We start from the raw sequence: 23863 nt of genomic DNA on the forward strand, positions 1-23863 counted from the left end.
ATAGGACAAGGTAATTCAGCTCTGTCACAGCACTGGGTCACAATGCCAGGGAGCCTGACTGGAGTATAAGTCGAGGGTGACTATTTCAGCACATTTTTGGTGTTGAAAAAGTCGACCTATACTTGGGTATATACGGTATGAGAATATTGCTTGAAAATGTGCAACCTAGCAAGGAAAACCCAGGCTTGCAATTAGCCCTGGAAATGAAACCCCTTACATAGACAGACACTCGAAACGTCATGAAGAAATTAAAAATCAGATCATTGAGGTTATTTCAAAGCGTTTATTACTGTTTCCAATGAGACGCATCTATATAAATAAAGGAATCATATCACATAGTATAAATTAATAAAAGTTCCTCTGCTTTCTGGCACAGAGAAAGGTCTTCAGCAACAGAGCAGGCGCAGCAAGGATGCAAAGATTATTACAGCGGAAATACAATGCAACAATAATAAATATTTAACTCTGAATGCTTATATCTAATATTGCATTTATTATTATTCAATTATAAATTAAGAATAGAGTAATATATATAAATATGTTACACAGAATGTAGTAATACTCCAAGAAAATTGCTCACCTAAAAAGAGTTCTTTTGACACTGTTGAATGCTGTTTTTGATAAAAATAATTACTGCAAAACATACTTCTACATACAAACAAATCCTGTATGTGATATTGTATGTGAATTTTCAATTCTCTCAAATTTGGGCAAAAATCAAGAGATTCTATTGAAATTTTACCATAAAGTCAATAGAAAAAAATCAAAATGTGCAAAGAGCTTTAAATGTCACTGTTCTGCATATGAGTCTGTGCAGAGAGCAGAGCCATTGGAGGAGACCAGCAGCTCCACCCACTACAGGCTAAAAACTACAGGAAGGGGCGGATACAAGACCAGTCACCATACACAAGGTAAGAGATTAGCAGTGATTGATTGTACTACAGGAAGTTCCTGTAGAAAGATAAAGTTTCACACAGGTCTCTAAGAAGTACACCAGGATTCATGTAAGAATACAAATATGTCTTGCATGTAGATAGTACTTGGTTATCCCAGAATTTACTTTCTAAAGGTGAAATAGCTTTTAAATTTCCTTTCAACTACCCAAAATATTTTGCCAATAAATGCCCTCTCATTAGCTTATTTTTACAAAAGAAAAAAGTAACAAACATTGAATGCAACAATTCATTAATAACAATGAAATACACAAAAAAGGGGAAAAAAAGACAAATATAACAATATAACAAAAAAACAATAAATTAAATATTGTTAACGTTCTTTAAATGTTAAACTAATGGCAAATGAATAGGTGAGTGAAAGGCCAACTTCAAACAGAATTATCTGGATAAACTTGGCCCTGTTCTATCAAATGGCTGTTAATCAATTGATTAGATCAGAAAAAGAGAGTGATGGGATATCCTTAATAACTGCTAACTGGATTATATATAGAAAATCTGCTTTGTCACAAACAGGGTTTATATATATGATACGAAATGACATAAATAAGGAGTATACTGCTATGTATGGCATGAAGTAAAATACTGTTCACATTAGGCAGGTAGGAGGTAAAGAAGCGGTGAAGATATAAAAATGGCTTTATGTGATGGGAATAAATATTTATTAAACATCATTGGTCATGATTGGTTTTTGCTCTTTCTGGAGCCTTCCTAATTTGGCCACCACCGGTTCCCAGTGTTGCAGGCCAGTTGTCACCCCTTTGTGCAAAGTATAGGCATCTACTGGCAGAATCAATGGGTATTGTACAGAAAAGACTTACAAAAAAGAAACACTGCTTTGTAATTACTGTTGTCAAACTGCAGCATATATGTCATATTTTATTGTTCCCATACTTTAACTTTTGAGTTAACAATGTTCCGCATAGGAAAATACTGCCTGCGTTCACCCCCAAGTACTCTAAGTGTTCAATGTTTGTTTATTAGAGGGTATATTATGTTTACTTTCACCCTCATGTTTCTTCCTCGATGGGGCCAATGTGGCCAACCTATTCTACAAAACCACACCTCTTTTCCATTTACGAGGCTTCATTTTTGCTGTTGTCTTCATTTACAGTGCAGTACCATTGGTCATGCCTTGTACATGGGGATATTGGGGGTCTGCAATCCACAGTGGTAAAAAGAAAGAGTAGAGGTTGCCATGGAAGAGAGGAAAAGGATAAATATTCCACACTTACATTATCCTAGACCAGCCTATTTCAACCATTTTACTCATGAGGAACCCTTAAAAATGTTTTAAATCTTAGGGAACCCATGATAAATCCAATCTATTGAGGGCCAGTGGAAAAAAAGCACGAAAAAAGTCATGCAGCTGGCTCCACCAAATGGCATATCCACCAGATCTATGCAGGCATTATCGGCCACAGTTTGAGAAACCTCTAGCAATCTCTTGGAATTACTCTTCTAGACTCAATGACAATTAGACCCTTAACACTCTTTTACACCTGTGCTAAGAGTAGCTCCCATGTACACAGCAAGGAGAAGGCAAATACACCACGGGTAACCAGGGTAGCATGCAGTTGCTGTTGTGGTGCAGATCTTCAAACAACTAGGGCTTGGCCAAAAACGACTCTTTTTGAAACCACACTACAATTTTCCCAAAAAATTGGTTCCCAACCTCCCCCAATTAAAGTAATGTCACGATCACAGATGAGCCCATGGGAGAACGCTATGTCTACTGAGGGTCTGAAATTGCCCTTATTGTACCAGGGGGTATATGTATATACAATATATAAAAGCTGACCACAATTCAGAATTTAGTGTTTAAGGGGTCATATCACACAAATGTGTTACTTTTGTAATAGGTCAGCGAGCCACCTAATTCTTACATCTTGGGTACACCCAACAACAAGGCTTGCCTTCCATAAATCTGTAAATGTGTCCACTTGGGGGTTTTAGGAGTTCTTGATCATCTTTGTATTTTCAATCTTTTAATCTCTCCCAGTCAAATTCTCCATAATGTAGAAAAATTAACAGAACCCCTCATACAGTAGGTATGCAGACATCCCACCAATGGATTTCTCACGAGATATAGAGAATAGTCAGGTAGTTTACCTTCCCAGTAATGGGATAATTGGTAATGATGGTTAACAAGAAATAAAAAACACATAAAAATCACAGCAATATCGACATTCTTTTTCTGACTTCTGTCTTTGTGTAAGTGTTGCTGGAAGCTGTGCTCTAAGAGGAATCTTCTCATTAAAAAAACATCTGCAAATAAAAAATAAAAGAAATGACAAATTTACAAAAAATTTTTTTAAATGAAATATCTCTGCAAATTTTTTAGGTTTGGAATGCCCCTTAGTTTATGCAGATTGAATTTATCAATCTTCTAACTATTTTTTTTATTTTATGAGCCTGTACATCTGAAAACAGGAAGTGGTGGTAATGTGATGTTGAGCCTCCATGATTAATGAACCTAAATCTAAAGAATTAAAGACGTGGGCTAGGGATAGGAGGACTGGGGCGACAATAGCTAAATTATGTAGATAGTCATTAGCCAGAAATGAGCATATTGTAGAAGGCTTACTGAAATTTCAGTAAGCAATTGTAGTACAGAGCTTGTGCAACTATACAAGATGGAAGGTAAGGCTGAAGTTCAGAATCCTTTATTGCACAAAGCAGCTGATTTTTCCTAAGATAATAGGACTTTGGTTTGTATATATTATGTATACTTACACGACTACAAATAAAGAAGCAAACGATTGTCACCATACATGCGCCAACTTCAACAGCGATACTGATAACAATCACTTTCCAAGGTTCTAAACCAAAATCTTGAGGATTTCCCCCATTCTGTGTATCTGCCCCTGTGTAAGAAATAAAAATAAATATTAGCTGCCAGCTTTCTTTTCTATCAGTCAGATAATTTAAATATTGTGCAGTGAAAAATCAACTCAGCCACATCTACCAAAAGCCTGAAAAACCATACACAGGTGGACTAAATTTCTAAATGAAAAATAAGAAAAAGGTGAAATAATCTGAAAGCAGTAAAAAAAACATAAAATTACCTGCAGTGGTTGTTTTCCCTGTGGTGGTCTCTGTTGTAGAATAAAGAGAAGGAGTTATGAATTAGAACCAAATACATTGCTACTTTCAGTCCCTCAATAATTATTCCACTTTTAATACACACTTCCACCATCCCCATTTACTTTTAACTCTAAAAAATGCCTCCAGAATCCTGATCTGCATGATCTGCTCCTCTAAGAAAACATGCCAATGCCATCTCACAGCACCATTATCCCTTATACTGTACAAGTATCCACTGTCCCAGCTCGTGCTTACCTTTGACACATTCCTCCACTGCCCTAAATCACCTTCAACTGTGACATATACCTCCGAAGTCCCCCTCCTGATGCACTCTACTTCTAATACTTGCCTTTTCTCCAGCCCCATTAAATTCTTTCAGAATTTTTTCCCTGGTTTGCCCCACTTTTGGTACATGCCTTCACCAACCAGGATCACCTTTACCTCTGACATATGCCTTGAGAATCCTCTCCCAGATCTGCGCCACCTCTGATGCATGTCTCCCCCCTATCCATGATTACCCCCCCCCTTGACACCACTCTTAAGAACCCTCTCTCTGATCTGCCCCACCTCTGTTACATGCCTCCACCATCCAGGACTACCCTCGGCTCTAATTCATGCCTTCAGGCAAACACATTTCCTGCTTTGCCACACCTCTGATACGTGCCTCAACTATTCAGGAGTCCTCCTTCTAAACCACCCCACCTCTGATGCATGTCTCCACCACCCAGGGTTACCCTCACCCTTGACACATCTCTTCAGAACCTTCTTTCTGGTCTGCCCTACCTCTGTTACATGCCTCCACCATTCAGGACTACCCTCTGCTCCAATTTATGCCTTCAGAACCCATGACCTGGCTTTGCCACACCTCTAATACGTGCCTCAACTATTCAGGATTACCCTTACTTCTGACATATGCCTTTGGAGTCCTCCTTCTAAACCACCCCACCTCTGATGCATGTCTCCACCACCCAGGGTTACCCTCACCCTTGACACATCTCTTCAGAACCTTCTTTCTGGTCTGCCCTACCTCTGTTACATGTCTCCACCACCCAGGATTACCCTCACCCTTGACACATCTCTTCAGAACCCTCTCTCTGATCTCCACCATCCAAGGCTACCCTCAGCTCTAACCCAAGAAAGGAAAGAAAGAATCTAACTGCAGTAAAAAATGCTGGTTGTAGATAGATGGATAGATTACATGTAGAAAGGTAGAAGTCAACTGTTTACTTACGTCTGGTTGTAGAGTCAGTGGAATTTGTTGTAGCTGTGGGACAATAATTTACATTCATAAGAATATAATGAGGTGGAGAGTAAACAGGAGAATAGAAAAATAAGAAACGATACTGAAAATACTAAAAAGAGCTGGATGAAAATAGACAGAAAATAGAAAGAAAATAAGGTGTGTCTGCTGTGTTTACTTACCTCCTGTTGCAGGGGTAGTTGCGTTCATTGTAGCTGTGAAAAATAATTTATTCTTTTAAGATGGCAATGATAATGCATGAAAATGTTCAAAAGAAAGAATCAATAAACTAAATGTAGATAGACAGATGGTAGGTAAAAAGACTTACCTCCTGTTGCAGGGCTAGTGGCATTTGTTGTAGCTGTGGAAAAAACGAATAATTCTCATGAGATGGTAATGACACTGCATGAAAATGTACGAAGAGCAAGAAAAAACTCATAATGTGCAGCGCTGGGAGGAAGAGTTGGGCACAGTTATTGCTGATAAATGTGAGGAAATGTGGGCCTCCATAGTAAAGTGCTTGTTTAGATAGATGTTGATAGACAGATGGATAACACAATAAAATCCAGAACTCAGATAAATGGAAAATTCAGATAACCGGCACCAGACAGCTCTGCTTTCTTGATTGCTCCTGCAGCCATAGCGGAGCTTTGGCATGCGCTCTGCATCCTCGATTAGGGGAGCGGAGCTGTCAGGAGAGCAGAGCAGAGCTCCGGTCATTGCTCCGCTCCGTCATTTGCTGACAAAAGGGAATCAGGGTTTCCCTTTTCTCAGCCATTCAGCACTAGAGGCCCACCCCTCAGGCACATTGTCTTGGTGTCACCTTTGACTCGGCCCTCTCATTTACCCCCCATATTCAGAACATTTCCAGGTCCAGTCACTTTCACCTGCGCAACATCTCCAAAATCCACCCCTACCTGTCCCCTGAGACCACCAAACTCCTTGTACATGCTCTTATCATCTCCCGTCTGGACTACTGTAACAACCTTCTCGCTGGTGTTCCACTAACCCGACTCTCTCCTCTACAATCTATCATGAATGCTGCAGCCAGACTCATCCATCCTTCCCACCGCTCCTCTTCCGCTGCATCTCTTTGTAGTTCTCTCTATTGGCTTCCATTTCACCTTAAAATCAAATTTAAGCTTCTGTGCTTTGCCTTACAATCCCTACACAGTTATTGTCCCACTTACATTTCTGACCTGGTAAAAAAATACTCCCCCAGCCGCTCTCTCCGCTCCTCCAATGACCTACTAATGACTTCCTCACTCATAACCTCATCACACGCACGGATACAAGACTTCTCCAGAGCTGCCCGGACTCTCTGGAATGGTCTTCCTCGTCCTATTCGGCTTGCTCCTACTTTCTGTTCATTTAAAAGAGCACTCAAAACCCATTTTTTCAAACTTGCCTACCCGTCTTCTTCTGTCTTTTGAAACCATCACTACTTCCCACACTACATATCTCCCATCTTGTGTGTGAAATTCCCCCACCTACTAGATTGTAAGCTCTTCGGGGCAGGGTTCTCTCCTCCTGTATCACTGTCTGTATTAGTCTGTCATTTACAATCCCTATTTAATGTACAGCGCTGCGTAATATGTTGGCGCTATATAAATCCTGTTTAATAATAATAATAATACTAATAATAATATTAATAAATAATAGAGGTGAATGGGCACAAGTCTCCTCATTCAAGTCTAGTGCTGAATGGCTGAGAAAAGGGAAACCCTAATGATGCTTGAGCCCTCATCAGGGTTTCCCTTTTCTCAGCCAATGACCGAGTGGAGCTGAGAAACCTCAATTAACCGGAAACTACACTTATCCGGAATTGGCCATTCTCTGTGGGTCCCGGATAACTGAGGTTGTGCTGTAGTTAGAAAGACAGAAAAACATCTGCTGTGTTTATTACCTCCTGTTGCAGGGGTAGTTGCATTCGTTGTAGCTGTGGAAGAATAATTTAGTCTTATAAAATGATAATGATACTGCATGAAAATGTTCAAAAGCTGTAGCATAAATACATGGAAAGAAAGAAAGAATACTGAAATGAGATAGATGTAGATAGATAGATAATAAGTGGAAAGACAGATAAAAGTCTTCTGTGTTTACTTACCTCCTGTCGCAGGGGTAGTTGCGTTCATTGTAGCTGTGGAAAAATAATTAATTTTCATGTTAATGATACCACATGAAAATGTTCAAAGCAGCAGAAAGAACTTATTACATGCAGTGCTGGAAATTGCTGATGAAGTATGGGAGGAAATGTGGACCTCCATAGTGAAGAAAGAAAGAAAGAAAGAAAGAAAGAAAGAAAGAAAGAAAGAAAGAAAGAAAGAAAGAAAGAAAGAGAAAGAAAGAAAATACTGAAAAGAGCTGGGTGTAGATAATATGTAAAAAGACAGGTAAAAGATTGCTGTGATTACTTACCTCCTGTTGCAGGAGTAGTTGCGTTCGTTGTAGCTGTGGAAAAATATTTTATTCTCATAAGATTGTACTGATAATGCATGAAAATGTTCAAAAACTAAAGCATAAACAATTGATAAAAATAATGAATCTTAAAAAGAGCTGGATGTAGATAGCCAGATAGATAATATTGTAATTTGTTGGTGCTATATAAATCCTGTTAATAATATTATTAGAAAGACAGAGAGATCCCTGCTGTGTTTTCTTACCTCCTGTTGCAGGGGTAGTTGCATTTGTTGTAGCTGTGAAAAAATATTAAATTCTTATATGATGGCATTGGTATTGCAAGAAAATGGTCAAAGCACAAGAAAGAAGTAATTATTTGCAGCATTGGAAGGAAGAGTTGGGCATAGCTATTGCTGATGGAGTGTTGGAAAAAATAATGAGCCTCCATTGTGAACTGCTCTCTTAACATTTCTACTTTGGAAAACTCCTACAAATGAAAGAAACAAGGGAACTGAATGGAAGGAGCTGGATGTACATAGCCAGATAGATAATAGGTAGAAAGAAGAAATAGATGCCTGCTGTGTTTACTTACCTCCGGTTGCAGGGGTGGTTGCATTTGTTGTAGCTGTGAAAAAAAAAATTAATTATTATAAGATGGTAATGCTACTGCATCAAATTGCTCAAAAGATTTAGCATTAATAAATGAAAAGAATAATAAAATAAATGGAAACACTGAAAAGAGCTGCATTTAGAATAGATAAATAGTTACAGTAAAAGGTAGAAAGACAGGTAGAAGTTTGCCATGATTACTTACCTCCTGTGGCAGGGGTAGTGCCATTAGTTGTAGCTGTGAAAAAGAAATAATTCTCATAAGATGGTAATGATACTGGACCAAACTGTTCAAAGAGCAAGAAATAATTGATGATATGCAGTGTTGGAAAGAAGTTGGGCACAGGTATTGCTGATGAAGTATAGGTAGAAAATATGGGCAAGAGGAAGAGGAAAGGAAGGAGCTGAATGTAGATAGCCGTATAGAGACAATATACACCACTTAATGTGGGTTGTGTGTAGGATTTTTAAGGCATCCATCTTCAAACAAGAACATTTAACTTTTTAAAATTAATACATCTTATTTCAAAAATATTTATCCACAAAAACATATAAACTAAAACACATCATATAACAACACATAAAAACTTTGGTAAAATTATTTTTCATCCACATAGAAAGGTTGTTCCAAATGAATTTACTATCAAAGCAATTGGTTCACATATTTTATAGTACCATTCTCTAATTTCACTTAAAGCGTTTCCTGGATGTATTTACACTTCCTCAGAAGTTTTAGATGGTGAACAGAACCAAGTATTGTAACTAATATATATATATATATATATATATATATTTATATACGTGTCAATCAATTGAATATTGTATATATTGTCTCTTTATTGAATATTTGTGATGTGGCACTACTAGGGTTAACAGGGCAAAGAAACCCTAATATATTATTGTAGATAGCTATATAGATAATAAGTAGAATGACTGATAGACACCTGCTGTGATTACTTACCGCCTGTTGCAGGGCTAGTTGCGTTCGTTGTAGCTGTGAAAAAATAATTAATTATCATAAGATGGTAATAATAATGTATGAAAATGTTCAAAAGCTGGAGCATAATCAAATGACTAGAAAGAATGAATCTTAAAAAGAGCTAGATGTAGATAGCCGGATAGATAATAAGTAGAAAGATACATAGAAGTCTACTGTGATTACTTACCTCCTGTTGCAGGGGTTGTTGTGTTTGTTGTAACTGTGGAAAAAGAATTCATTCTCATAGGGTGGTAATAATAATGCATGAAAAATGCTCAAAGGATGGAGCACAAATAAATTAAAAGAGAAAAAGAAAGAAAGAAAATACTGAAAAGAGCTGGATGTACAGTAGATGGATTGATAGATAATATGTACAAAGACAGGTAGAAGATTGCTGTGATTACTTACCTCCGGTTGCAGGGCTAGTTGCGTTCGTTGTAGCTGTGGAAAAAGAATTTATTCTCATAAGATTGTAATGATAATGCATGAAAATGTTAAAAAACTGGAGTATAAACAAATGAATATAAAGAATGAATCCTAAAAAGAGCTGGATGTAGATAGCCATATAGATAATAAGTAGAAAGACAGAGAGATCTCTGCTGTGTTTTCTTACCTCCTGTTGCAGGGGTAGTTGCGTTCGTAGTTGCTGTGAAAAAATAACTAATTTTTAAAGGACGGCATTGGGATTGCAAGAAAATGTTCAAAGCACAAGAAAGAAGTAATTATTTGCAGCATTGGAAGGAAGAGTTGGGCACAGCAATTGCTGAAAAAGTGTGGAGAGAAAATATGGGCCTGCTTTGTGAAGCGCTCTCTCAATAAAGAAAGAAAAAGAAAAAGAGAGAAAAAAGAGTGAAAGAAAGAAAAAAAAGAAAGAAAGAACAAGAAAGCACAGTTTTTCCCGGGATATTCCCTGTACTGTTTTAGAAATTGACTGCATAGGATGGAACTATGATCTAAATCTGGAAGTCCTATCTATGAGCAGAGAAAATATGGATCAGAGTCTATAATCTCATTTGTAACCCCATGAAGTCCCCTGGAAGCTCTTCTGAACAAGTCTATCTCTGATTTTTCTAGGCACCAGCCCAGGTTAATTGGTAGAGAAATAAGTTGGAGAAAGATTGATGGACAGATATAGGTAGTTGTGGCAAAATAATTGATTCTCATGTAAATGATATTGCATAACAATCTAAAGTTGACCAAAGTTTCCTTGATAGAGTCTGAAGAATCCAACTTAAGTTAGTTCCTGGGAACTGAGTCATTCCACTTACTAACTATTGCCCACAAAATGAGCTTTGTACGATATAGTTCCCTGCTGTCCTTTGCTGAAATATGCTTTGGAGCTTTGCAAATATCAGCAGCCATAGGTTTCAATGTATTCCATCAAGATATTTGGTTCGATACTCAATCACTATTTATTGCTTGGGGCCGGATAGACTGTATAAATATGTTTACTGACCTCTTGTTGCAGAAGTAGTTGGGCTTGTACCTGTGGGATAATAAATCGAGGTAAGAATTTGATGATGATGCATTAAAAAAGATCAAGCATATACAAATGAACAGATAAATAGATAGATAGATATTTAGAAAAGAGTATGTGAAATCTGATGTTGTTGTAAATGCTACTGAGAATGAGTAAGATGAATATGTGCCATTTTCCTTAGCTGTGATAGCTGTTGATCCAGAAGTGCCTACAGAGACCACCAAGGAATCTAGCATCCAAAGAGCTAATGGTGTCTCTTGACAACATCGACACCGCCCAGCTAAGGGACCCAATGCTCACTACGGAGTAGGACAATGTTAGTTAAATAATGGGAACCCAGTGGGTCCTGGGCAGAAAGTGTGTCTCCTGACCAGGTTGTATGTAATAGCATGTTGTACCTCATTTACTGGTAATTGGACCAACAGAATGTGGGGATCGGGCATCAGTGCTGAAATCTGACAGTTGGGGCAGGACTCACAAAAGCTCCTAATGTAGAGCTGATACATGTCGATATGATACGGGGAGAGATTGAGGAATTTATGTGGTGCCCCATCCATTCAGGACAACTGTGCTCAATCTCAATCAATTCTCACCCCTGGCCTGTGTTTTACAGCGGTTCTTTTTCCCGGGGGTGCATGCTGATATAAAGAGCTTTTGTAAATCCTGCCTCAGCTGTCAGATTTGAGCCCTGATGCCTCATTTCCACATCCTGTTGGTCCAGTTTCCAGGTACCTTTTGAGCATATTGCAATGGACTTGGTAGGGCCACTAGTTATATCAATACATATTGGTAGTCATGGACTACCCCACCTGGTATCTTGAGGCCATCGCCTTAAAGAACACCTTGTCAAAAAGCCCATGAGCTTTTTACCATGTTCACCCATTTAGGAATTCCAAAGGAGATCCTGATGGGTCGGGGGGCCTTTTTATGTCCAAGAGGATGAGGGAGCTGTGAAAATTCTTCATGATCAAGCAGTTACACACCTCTATTAACCATCCCCAAAAAGATGACCAAAATGAGAGGTTTCAATAAAACCCTCAAGGGGTTTACAAAAAAAAAGTGGTGGACCAATACTGGAGAAACTGGGACTAGCTTCTACCCTTCCCTAACGTGTTCCATTCTATAGGGTTCTCACTCTTTGAAATACTGTATGGGAGCCAACCCAATAAACTTCTGGTTGTGGCAAAGGAGATTTGGAAGATTCCACCTCATATATGACTGTGGTAGATAGATAGATAATAAATACAACTAGGAATTTAATAGTACTGTATAAAAAGATGGATAGTAAAAAAGACAGATAGATAGATAGATAGATAGATAGATAGATAGATAGATAGATAGATAGATAGATGCAGTTTACTGACCTCCTGCTGTAGTGATAATTTGGCATGTACCTGTTGGACAATGAATTAAAATATAAAATTAATGGTACTGAATGAAAAAGAAGATAAAGAATTAGGAAGATAAAGATAAGATAAAGAATTAGGAAATTGATGATTAGATAGATAGAATATTGCCAACTTATTGGCCAGGGCTAAATGTAGATGAAGAGACATATTTGTTAGATAGTTTAATAGGTGGAAATATTTAGTTTTGTCTCAATTGCTGAACATTTTGTGCCACCAGAACACTTTTAGGTAAACCAACACCATTGGGAGTTTTGCTTTTCCTGGTCCTCCATCACCTTGGTATCCTGCAGGGAAGTAGTATTTGCTAGAAGGAAGCAGTGGGCACTTCAGTAGACAATAGAGATTGACAATTCCAGAAGTATTGTTTCCTAGAAGATTTTGGCTTGAATGGAGTGGTGGTGTAGGCTATGGGAAGAGTTAAGGCCCCTTTCAGACGTGTGGTTGAAGACTACACTGTTAGCTGCTCTTAGCTGCCCCTCTTCGACTACTATGATGTCAACCTGCAGAGTTTGACAACCCCTTTGTTGTAAGGGGGTTGAGGTGTTCCAGAAAAGGAAAAGCAACCACACGACTGGAAGAGACATGTCATATTCCACTTTAGGTGCTAGCAGTGCCAGCCTGCAGTAGAATGTTGAGGTCCACCACAAGTCTGAAATGGTCCTAAGTGTTCAGACTTTTTGATGTCAAGGTCAAATTACTACCAAATGTAGTACTAAATGTTCCATCCATGTCTCTGGATGCATGAAACTGTCAGACTATCAGACATCTTGATGAACACAAACATTAAAATTAGACAGCTTACAAATGTTTGAATACTACACCAATGGTAAAACTACTATCACTGCATGATTGCCAGCTTACAGATCCCCAAATAATGTTTGTCATTTAATAGTGGCCAATTGTATAGGCCACAAAGGAGATCAGTGTTGTTTTTCCTGAACTAGGATCATGGAACCACAGGGTTCTACAACAGGTTGCTAAGGGTTTCCTTAACTGTGGATGATTGACAACCTAATGGATAATAGCTACATGGTTCTGGAGTTTTCATCATTTAGTAGACCCAGCTCCGTGGCTTTAATTATGTTTTTAGTTGTATGTAAAGGTGGTATTATTGGTACCATTGTAGTGGGCTTTCGTTCCACTGGCCACCAATTTAGGAGGCTATTTTCCCCACTGACCCCCAATATATTGGCTTCAGTAGGGGTAAAAATGTTCAGAAAAGCTGATATAAAAGGTTCCACCATTGAAAGTCCGAAAGCTTTAGCATAAATGTGGCATTATAAATATTGTTATAAGATTATAAAATCAGGGTAACAAAGAAGTAGTCATCAGTTATTTACCCGACACATCTTTATAAATTGTTCTATATAAATTAGGTGCCAATTCTTCCAGTAAAAGGGAAGCTTTAAAATCTTCATCCTGATATTATTACTGTTTGTGACTTGACCCATTGCTACAGTCAAGGGCTGTCAGAAGAACATGGAGCAAAATCCCCTCAACATGGGTCACAAAGCAACCACTATATGACCTTTTATACTTTTCACGTCTATTAAAGTCTCACCCAAAAGCGCCTTGTCTGACTGGCTTTACTAATAACTGGAGATTTTACATTTTTTGAATGACTTTTTAAATACATGATCATGTTATGACATATATGAAATTTTAGTGATCAGATTTTCATATATTTAACATTGCTTCCCAACCAGGGTGTAACTGTTGTGGTATCCTCCTATGTGTCTGCTATGAGATATAAAAGCCCCGCAGGTCTGACCCACCCCAAACCATTGAATTCTGCCGGTCTCCACCCGCTACATTTGGCACTATGAAAGTTCATATGCACATCTGCACCTTCTGGCAGACTCTACGTATGCAGATGGGTGGGAATTTACTTTAAAAGAAACGCCTGCATGTTCAGGACATGGGCCATTGTTTTAATGTGCTTCCTGTAACATCACAATATTGTGTATTGGAGGTGATTTTTTCCTCCTAAAAATGTATGGAAATCCATAAATTCATAAAGCTAATCATGACTAGTTCCTAATGTGTGTGGATCCCAATTTTTATTTGGACCTTTTGGAATACATTTTATTAAAAGAAGAAATGTAAGATCTGCAGCAGCTGCTTAAGTGAAAATCTGCAAAGTTTCAGTAAATGATCACTGCATTGCAGTGCTTGCTACAGTGTATAGCACCGGGGCGAGCATGGGGGTGCATAATGTACCCACTCAAACTCACTTTCTTATATTCCAATCCCTGAAGTTTCACTGAATTCTTAGCTGACCCACCAAGTGTTTAATGAACAATTGAATGTATTAATTTTATCTCTTAAATACATAAGTATTTGTTGCTCACTTTTATTATTTCAAATGGCCATCCTTGTATAATGTGGGTTTCAGAACAATTTTCGGACTTTTATAAAGACTGAGGAAGGGATCTGAGGATTTCCCAAAAACTTGGATTTCCAAAGCTACCAACACAGGCCAATCACTGATGATCAAAAACCACATGCTGGCTTTAGGGATTTATTGACAGATTAGGAATTATTTATCAACTAATATGTAAAAAAGAAATCCAGCCTCTTGAAGGCAGTACAAATGTTACTGAAGCCACTGCAATGCTCGGATACAATTATAGTATATAAAATAATTCAATAATATTTCAAAATGTATTTTTAGCTGTTTAATAATTAGTAATAATTAAAAAATTATACTTTTGCAATTTTTTGTTTAAATGTATAAACTTTCCATACCTCCCTCCTATTGTGTAATACTTCCCCCACGTCCTTGATTGTAAGCTCTTCGGGGCAGGGTCCTCTCCTCCTTTTGTGCCACTGTCTGTATCTGTCTGTCATTTGCAGCGCCTATTTAATGTACATTGCTGTGTAATATGTTGGCACTATATAAAGCCTGTTTAATATTAATTAATAATGTTTAACCACCTGACCGATAAGCCCGACCTTGGTACGGGCTAAAAAAAGTTACTATTTTCGATAACCCCGAACTTTTCTCCCTATATTAAAATCATCACTTACCTGGTCCCGCTGTGCTCATCCAGCGTCGTGTTCGTGTTCCAGCGTCGTCCTCCAGCGTCGATCTCCCTCTCCAGCGTCGGGTGCCTTCTCCGAGAACCAGCGGGACCAGGTAAGAAGCCGGAGAAGAAGATGCCGGCCGGCGGAGAAGAAGATGCCAGCCGGCTTCTTACCTGGTCCCGCTGATCATCCAGCGTCGTTCCCCTTCCAGCGTCGGGTGCCTTCTAAGACAAGAAGCTGGCCGGCGGGGAAAAGAAAGCCGGCCGGCTTCTCCCTGCGTGCGTGTCCCTCGGCGATGACGTCGGCGCGTGTGCGGGAAATTCAAATTCAAACTCATTCAAACACATTTTGTATTGGATTGAATACAAACTCCAGTATCCAATCCAATACAAAATAATATAAAATAATACAAAGTACATAACTGGTAAATTCAAACGCTCATTTTGTATTGGATGGAATACAAACTCCCGTATCCAATCCAATACAAAATAATAATAAAAAAAAAAAAAAGTAAAAGTAAATAACTTGGCAATTCAAATTCATATTTTGTATTGGATTGGATACAAACTCCCGTATCCAATCCAATACAAAATAATAGAAAATATATTTATGTGGTTTTGTCTATAGGTATGTGACGTTGGACACTAGGGAGGTGTTTTAGAAAAATATATTACTATACAGTATACCGAATTATCGCATTTTCAGTATTTTTCATTTATTTATGTATTCTTGTTTAAGCTGATTTTTTGTGTCTTATTTAGATTTAATAAAAGAAATTTTTTTTTTACATGATTGTGTGTTTCAAACATTTTTTATATTCATGATATCTACTAGAACCCTGTTCGGACATATTTCTGTAAGTTACAGGTCTACAATTTAAAAAAAAATTTCATGAAAACCTGTGACGCTTTTGGAACAGAAATCTAGACCTCAGTGTAACGCACAGGTGGCTAATAATAATAATTATAATAATGTTAATAATAGACTTTTAATACGCACAGTGGGGATCAGTGAACCAACCTAAATTCTCAATTTTGGTGGGTTGAATTATGCTTTAGAAATTTAAAGATTTGTGCAACAATAATTGATAAGGTAGGTTGGAATTCTAAGTACTTCCTTAATACTTCCTTATTACGCACAGTGGGGATCAGTGAACCGAACTAAGTTCTCAATTTTGGTGGCTTGACTTATGCTTTAGAAATGTTAAGATTTTTGCAACAATAATTGATGCGGTAGGTTGGTATTTTAAGTACTTCCTAATCGTTTTGCTGTTGGTCATCAGGAAATTAACAAAATACGAAGGAGAACAATGCTCTCATACTGACTGAAATAGGTCATATTTATTTTTGTTTCTCTAAACACCCAACACACACCTATTACTGAAATGTATCTTTCACATACATGCACATGCCAGGATTACCAAACCACATTCATTGAACAAGAAAAAGGTTGGATCCCTCACGTGACCCAAAGTCGACATCACTGGCCCTGTGGTGTTTCACATAATTTAAGACTGCTGAGAGAACTAGTTAATCAACTTCAGTGCATTGCTTTCATGTACAATTATTAATGTAAGCTTACACAACAACAGTTATATATCCATGTAATATTATATTAGGATGATTTATTACCTTTATTTTTTACCTTTATTAGGATACCTTTAATAATTTATTATTGTTTATTTACCTTTTTTTGAATCTCATATAAGCCCTACTGCAATACAAGGAAACTTACAACACTCTGTGATGTTGTGTTATCAGTTCTATACAACCGCTCCCCAATGCACAATGCCATAGGTGCCAACAGACCGGCATTGCAGCCCCTTAATACAACAATGTGTGGGTAAATACCAGGGACAGGTCTCTTTTTCTAAATGAATTGGCTGCCTTAACATAATGCAGGTCAAAGCATAAAATATCACACTTTAATGTATGTTTGGTAAAACATGGGAGCCAAACATGCAGGTGTACAGGGCATTGGGTTTTACTTTAGGTTTTATTTAACTTTTTTTTTGTTTTTACGATACCTTTTGCTTGAGTATGTAGATAATGTTGATCTCTGATGTCTAAACAGTACCTATTGCTATTTATCTCTCTACTATTACATGTGATAATAAAAAAATAAAATATAAAAAATACCAGTATAACAACAAATAATATTCAAAAAGACAATGTGCAGACACAGGATGCAGGTAGGTGCATCCAGGTCTGGAGAATTCGGAATCCAGGGTCTGGGGAACAGCTTTTCACTCATGGACCACAAATGGCTGTACATGGTCCTGTACCAGGAGGAACTCAGGCCCAAGTGCACCTATGAACAATGGGTCATCCCAGTACCAAACAGCAGAGTGGGTACCATTAGCTAGCATATGGAGGTCTGTTTGGCCCTCAAAGTGCCCAAGGCCATCAATGACCTACTGGCAAACCAATCATGAAAGATGATATGTAGACTGCATAACATTCACCATGGCATCCCCAAACGCTTTCATGTCTATCACATGTACTCATTGTGAAGCTACTCTTATCTGCAAAAAGTATGTGCAAATGGCAAACCTGCAAACTCTGCTGTTTCCTGGAAAAAGCCAATACATTAGCACTGTGGTGGGCTGTAGGCACAGATTCAACTGAAGGACATTGGGCTCCATTCCACTCTCATGTGATCTGTTTCTGGCAGTTTGGTCCTAAACATGTACACACTTGACCCACTGGAGATAATTTTGTAGGACTCTGGCAATGCTCCTCCTGTTCCTATGTGTACAATTACACAGATATTGGGCCTGCTGCTGAGTTGTTGCCATTCCATGGCCCCTTCCTGTTCTCTATGTGTAAAGCCCATCTCCTGGTATCCCCTCTATGCCCTTAAGACTCAGCAGGGAGACAAAGCAAAACTTCTTTGACAGATGGGTGTGCCATCCTGGAGGATCTGGACTACCCTTGCCACCTAAGTTGGCTGTAGGTACCAGTAGTGACAAGGGCACCCGGATAATGCAAGATGGATGCAAAATTAGTCAGGAGAGATAAAAAGTCTTTAGGAAGACCATTCCCTTTCCCATTCCCCTCCTGTTCACCTGTTGTTCCTTTCATTTGCACCAAGCCAGGTAAAAGTGACTCACAATCACTTACCCTAACTGTATAGAATGATATCCTAGAGGACCAACTGACTTTGTGTTATAGTGTGTTGATTGACCGTTCCCTTAATTTTCGAGCAAAGTATATGCATTATTTGTATAGTTTAGTATTTTATTACATTTTTTACAGTTTTGGCTAGCACAGGTAAGGGTTACAATCTTTGAAGTGCCGGGGAGAATATAACCATCTTCATTTATCTTGAGTTTTATTGTCACCAGGACTGAAAGTGAGGGAATTTAGAGTTGTCACCAATTAGAAATATTGGGGAACTTATCCAATAGACACATTTACCTTTCCTTTTACATATGGAACAGAAAATGAAAGGTTTTATTTCCAACAGGGAAAATGTAAATTCATTTTAATTACAGCCTACTCTATCCAAAATGAAAAAACATTTTTAGATATACTTTAAAGATGTATTTATGTATGTAGGTCATATCATACAATCTGCATGTAATTACAACACACCCTATACATGTTTCATATTGTAACTGTCATAATATATGCAACTCTGACGATGAAAGATAAAGAGATATATAAAATAAAGTTGTTAAAAGTATAGCAAAGTAACCAGCTGAGGAGCAAAAAAAAATTATGTAGGGATGGATTTACATTTAGATAAAGAAGTGTAAATAAGGTACGGACATACACAAATTTTATTAGTTTTGTTGTTTGAAATATAACTGTTCAAATTTGGATAGACCCGATCCGAAAAACACAGGATTCAACGGTAAAAATTTGGGGAAAAAATGTGTTTAAAAAAAAAAAACATAATGTAAAAAACATACAAGTAATTTATTGAATGTTTGTGTTTTTTTAACTAACTTTTTTTTTTTTGTTCAAGGTTTTCCCACAATGACATTATGATTCCCCCGGCTGTGCAGCTGTGGGAATTCTCCTGTCATTGTGGGATCTCCGGGCACTATAGGTGATGAATGTCCCCATTCTTCACCTGATGTGCCCGGAGATCGTAGTGGAACTGCAGAGGTAATCTTCAGTTCAGCTCCATTGTGACGTCACATGGAAAACTGAACTGCAGACCTCTGCAGTTCTACTACAATGTCCGGGCTTGTCCCCATTCATCACCTGTAGTGCCTTGTGTTGTTGGATAGAGTTGCCGTGCTGTGCTACTACCATGTATTCTTGAATAGAGTTTCTCAATCCAAGAATACAGGGCACTACAGGTAATGAATTGGGACAAGTCCTTATTCATCACCTATAGTGCCCAAAGATCGAAGTGGAATTGCAGAGGTAATCTGCAGTTCTACTACAATGTCCGGGCACTAAAGGTGATGAACGGGGACTTGTTGATAAGGGTTCCTTGAGCAATAAGCAGTTTGTACTTCTGGTGACACCAATGTTTTTTTTTGGCTGACAAGGGTGACATTCTGCCCAATGGACCGCAATGTAAGATAAATTCTTCCCAATGACCACCAAAGTCTAAACCAAAGTTTATTCAAGAGTTTCCCTATGTTAAAAAGTCAAGAAACACTGTGCTAAGGTAGGAGACCTTCTTTGGCAATGATGATCTATTTCAACTGGATCCTCCCTCTTCTACCATTTGTATTATTCACATTGAATAAATTAGAAAAATGGTATTTTATTATCATATTCGTATCATTATAAGTAATTCTTTTTCCTAATGGCCAAGAGACAAACCCATGGAGTTCAGCCATATTTTTAGAAATGGGGACAAGTTTTTCCCCCTTGCAATCAGAATCTCAAAACTTTAGCCTGTCCAATAATTATTTTAAGTTGCAAAAGACAGACCATTCACTTGAATAGAGTAACCGATCATCATAATTGGGATTAGCGTACGTGGCACATTCACTTCAATTGTGGCTGTGTATGCTACTTTTAAAAAATAGTGATTATGGTGAAAGTGGCGATTTAGGTGTCTCAAAAAACACACCACTGATATCCACTATTTCCTACGCGGAAAATGGAAAATTGCCAACACTATATGTCCTTTTAAAGGGACAATCAGGCCTGAGACGGTTGTGGGAAAAATCCTTTGTATTGTTTAAATCCCAATATAGATCCTACATGAGGATCAACTGAAGAATCAAGCTGTGGTCCTACAGCAAATCTTTCATTATGTATAAAAATGTCAACTTTTCCTTACTGTAATGTATCAATTTTGATAAAGCTCCTAATTGGTATTAAAGAATAGAGCAAAGCAGACCTTCTAATTTACTCCACTTTAATATTTGATTCCCCCTGTTCCTGATAAAATGTAATTTAAAGAACCATTAGCCAGTTCACTACTTGCAGAGTGGCAGCCTACCAAGTCAACCATCCCCAACCTCCTCTTACCAACTAGAAGCTGGTGTGAGCTACCCAGCATTACGATTCAGTAAGGGTCATACTTGTACAGGGGAATACAGGGTAAGGATCTCTGACCCTTTTAATTTAAGTTTCCAAATAAGAAAGAAATATATTTTTATATTGAGTGTTACCCCACCATACATGTTTAGGGCAGGGACGTCCCGGGTGGCCCATCACCTCACTACAGTGGTAGAAGTGAATCAGCAAATGGTCCAGTTCACTGAATAGATTGGCCCAAGTGATATCCAGTTTCTGGATATAGTTGAGGCCATAGGGCATATATAATCATTGCATGGAGCTGGGCTTTAATTAAAATGAATTTAGCTTTAGGCTATCTTTAAGTATAGCATAACTACAATTATAATTATTGCTAGTTACTTTCAATATTAGTAACAGGCATGAGGTATAAACTATAAGCCAAAAGGCACAAAGTGTTGTAGAAGAATCAAATGTAATCATCCTTATCTTAATTAGGTAAAAGTGCTAAGTGTTCACAAATTAAGACATAGCTTGTGTTGGAACGGTGCCACTTGCTGAGCGTTAATTTAGAATCTCATCCAGCTTGATAGCCAGCAACTGCAGATGGGGATGGAATATTGGGAAGCAGTGCGTGGGGGTTACATACATATACAGGCAATGGGGTATACATGTGTATGACAGGAAGACATAATACAATGCAGTCTTAAAAGCTGACTTATTAGTAGGAGTCCACAAATTTTCAAACCTGCTCTTAGCTTTCTTTCTGTGAAGGTGGTAGAAAAACAAAGCAATGACTAACTGTCAAATAATATTCTTTTATAGCATATGAATTTACCATCCACACAAAAGTGTGATTTATGATATACTGCAGATTAGTAGGAGGAACTAATAAATGGTCCAATAGCTTCTTTTATCTGTTGTTTTTTTCAACCCTCCTCCCTTCCCAAAAAAAACTTTTTTTCTGGGTTTAGGGGAACACATAACCCTTCTTATTGCCATCTTGAATATCACACTGTTTTACAAGGACATATTAGTTCACACTATTTAAAATACATCTAAATCCAGTAACAAAAATGTTGTACATTGTAGTATGTACCAGTTCTTAGATGTGAGGGCTACATTAATTCGTTTTTTGTAAGCTTTTTTTCCCTTTAATTTCACCTAGTGATCCTGCAAACAACATGCATACTGTCCTTGTAGGCCTGATTTATTAAAGCTCTCCAAGACTAGAGAAAAAAAGTCTATCATGGGAGAACCTGGGTGATCCAGCAAACTTGAAATAGGTCTGGAACTAATAGCAAACATTTTTTAAGAAATCCATTCCAGGTTTGCTTGATCATCCAGGTTCCCCCCTATGATAGTCTATCTTCTTTAGTCTTGGAAAGCTTTAGTAAATCCGACCCCATGCGTCAATGCTTACTCTTCAGACTACATCTGCCTACCTTGCTGTCACCCTAGGCTTCTCTCCTGATCTACTCTACAAACGTGGCCCCTCTTTCTTCATTTCCGTATCATAGCAGTGGCATGAATTATCCCTACCGGGTGTGTTATAATTGTCAGAAGGTGAATGTATGTTTCCATATGCAGCCAACACATTTTGGGGGCTGCACACACCACCCTTTATCCTAGTTGATATTATGGAAATACATGTAATAAATGCATAGCTGTAATGAGAGGCATATAACACACATAGGAGTTTATTTTGTATTTTGTTTTGCTGGCCAATTTGGCATCAATCTCCAATATCTCTATCCATTTCCTCAACCAGATTCACAAAAGTATAATTTTCACTTATTTTCAACCAACGAAAATAGCCTCACCTGGATTTGTCTAAGCAAAAAGTTGATAGTACAGCATTTTTAAAAAATCATCTTTTACAAACAAAATGTAAAAAAAAAAAATCCTCAAGCCCTGCTCCCCTCTTAAAACCAAATACATCACAAGCAAGATCCACCCACACTGGCTGTTTTGCATTGACAAAACCAATACAAATATTATGAAAAAATGAATCAATTGTGAAGGCTAATAAATGGTGGAAAAGATTTCACTAGCAGGTAATCTTTTTCCAATTTCAATAAAACTATAATAGGTACAATTAGAGTGAGTTCAAACATGTCTTATCTATGTACAAAATAATACTATGTAATAAGGTAGAAATTGTAATAGTAAAAATGATCCAATTAGATATGAACATATAACTCTAATAATGTAATAATATGTGATTGACAAATCAATAAATGAATGACTAAAGGCAAATATTAGGGGGAAATCAGAGAAACAGCCATAATGACATTTGGTTTTTTGGAGCTGTATATAAGGGACGATGATGCTTCCACAAATACAACAAGTAACAAGTAACAATTAACAAGTCACTGATAATATAAATGATATAAATGTGAATCTAAGATGGCAAGATGCAAGAAGCTGTAGGTGGATATTGGCCTCTCTAATGTAACCAGCCAAAAACAGGCAGGAGGTTTCTGGATTCCCGGGTGGTGCACCCGGCTGAAAGCGTTGGGGAGAACACTGAAGTGCAATAAGTTCGCAAGAACATCAGACATTGTTCCATGAAATGTATGACTTCTTGTCATTATACAGTACATAGAGCAATGTATAATGTTGTTTAAAAGTAAAGTAAAATGTATAGTACAAAAGAGATATGATAATATTTGGTATTCTGTTTTTTTATATCATTTTTAAGATATTAATTATTAGTGAGCTAAATATCAAGTACTTTATATTACATTACATGCTTGTAATAGCTTTCAGCAGCTGCTATGTATCCCAGCTTCCCATCCAGCTCACCTGGTGCAAAGAGGCAGAGAAGTGACAGCATCAATGCTACGGATATCATCCCTGGGTACCTCATCCTGCCTTTCGTAAGATGTGTGTCTTTGTTTGAAGAGAGAAATGGTAATTATGCTTTATGGTTCCTTTGTGCTCTTATTTAAAGCTTCTGAAACACACCTTTCTTGGCTAAAACCTCTAGAATCCTTGCCTAATTGTATCCTGTGTCATCACAGAGTTATCTCATTGAAATTCTGTATGATTAGAGGATTTGTCATTATTATTAGAACACTTAGGGTTGGACCTGGAGTTTTAGGGAGATCATGCTAGACTCTATTCACTAAGCTTTCTATTGAGATCAATGCATTGATGCACATAATGGGTATGATTTATGAAAGCTCTCCAAGACCAGAGAAGATAAACTATCATGGGTAACCCAACAAACTTGGAATGGATT

The 23863-nt window shown here is 37.8% G+C and overlaps 1 protein-coding gene across 1 annotated transcript; it reads right to left on the reverse strand.

The window, feature by feature from the left end:
• Window positions 1-278: 278 nt before the first annotated feature.
• On the reverse strand, window positions 279-23496 carry LOC140343489 (uncharacterized). The gene is made up of 19 exons (XM_072430174.1): window positions 23425-23496; window positions 12113-12142; window positions 10725-10754; window positions 9882-9914; window positions 9677-9709; window positions 9456-9488; window positions 9251-9283; window positions 8495-8527; window positions 8273-8305; window positions 7944-7976; window positions 7699-7731; window positions 7388-7420; window positions 7187-7219; window positions 5609-5641; window positions 5463-5495; window positions 5272-5304; window positions 4022-4051; window positions 3690-3820; window positions 279-3221 (listed from the first exon to the last, which is right to left on the reverse strand). Exons 1-19 carry the CDS (start codon window positions 23486-23488, stop codon window positions 3210-3212), a joined length of 726 nt encoding a protein of 241 aa, XP_072286275.1. The 5' UTR covers window positions 23489-23496; the 3' UTR covers window positions 279-3209.
• Window positions 23497-23863: the final 367 nt, after the last annotated feature.

Source organism: Pyxicephalus adspersus, chromosome Z (genome assembly GCF_032062135.1).
Source record: "Pyxicephalus adspersus chromosome Z, UCB_Pads_2.0, whole genome shotgun sequence".
NCBI lineage: Eukaryota > Metazoa > Chordata > Amphibia > Anura > Pyxicephalidae > Pyxicephalus > Pyxicephalus adspersus.

Excerpts from the sequence above, each read along its gene's own strand:
- LOC140343489 (XM_072430174.1), bottom strand. The coding sequence starts at position 23,488 with ATGAGGTACCCAGGGATGATATCCGTAGCATTGATGCTGTCACTTCTC. Across the intron at positions 9,489-9,676 it reads AACTAGCCCTGCAACCGGAG|TTACAACAAACACAACAACC; the intron begins GTAAGTAATCAC and ends CTTTTTCCACAG. Across the intron at positions 7,220-7,387 it reads AACTACCCCTGCGACAGGAG|CTACAACGAATGCAACTACC; the intron begins GTAAGTAAACAC and ends ATTCTTCCACAG.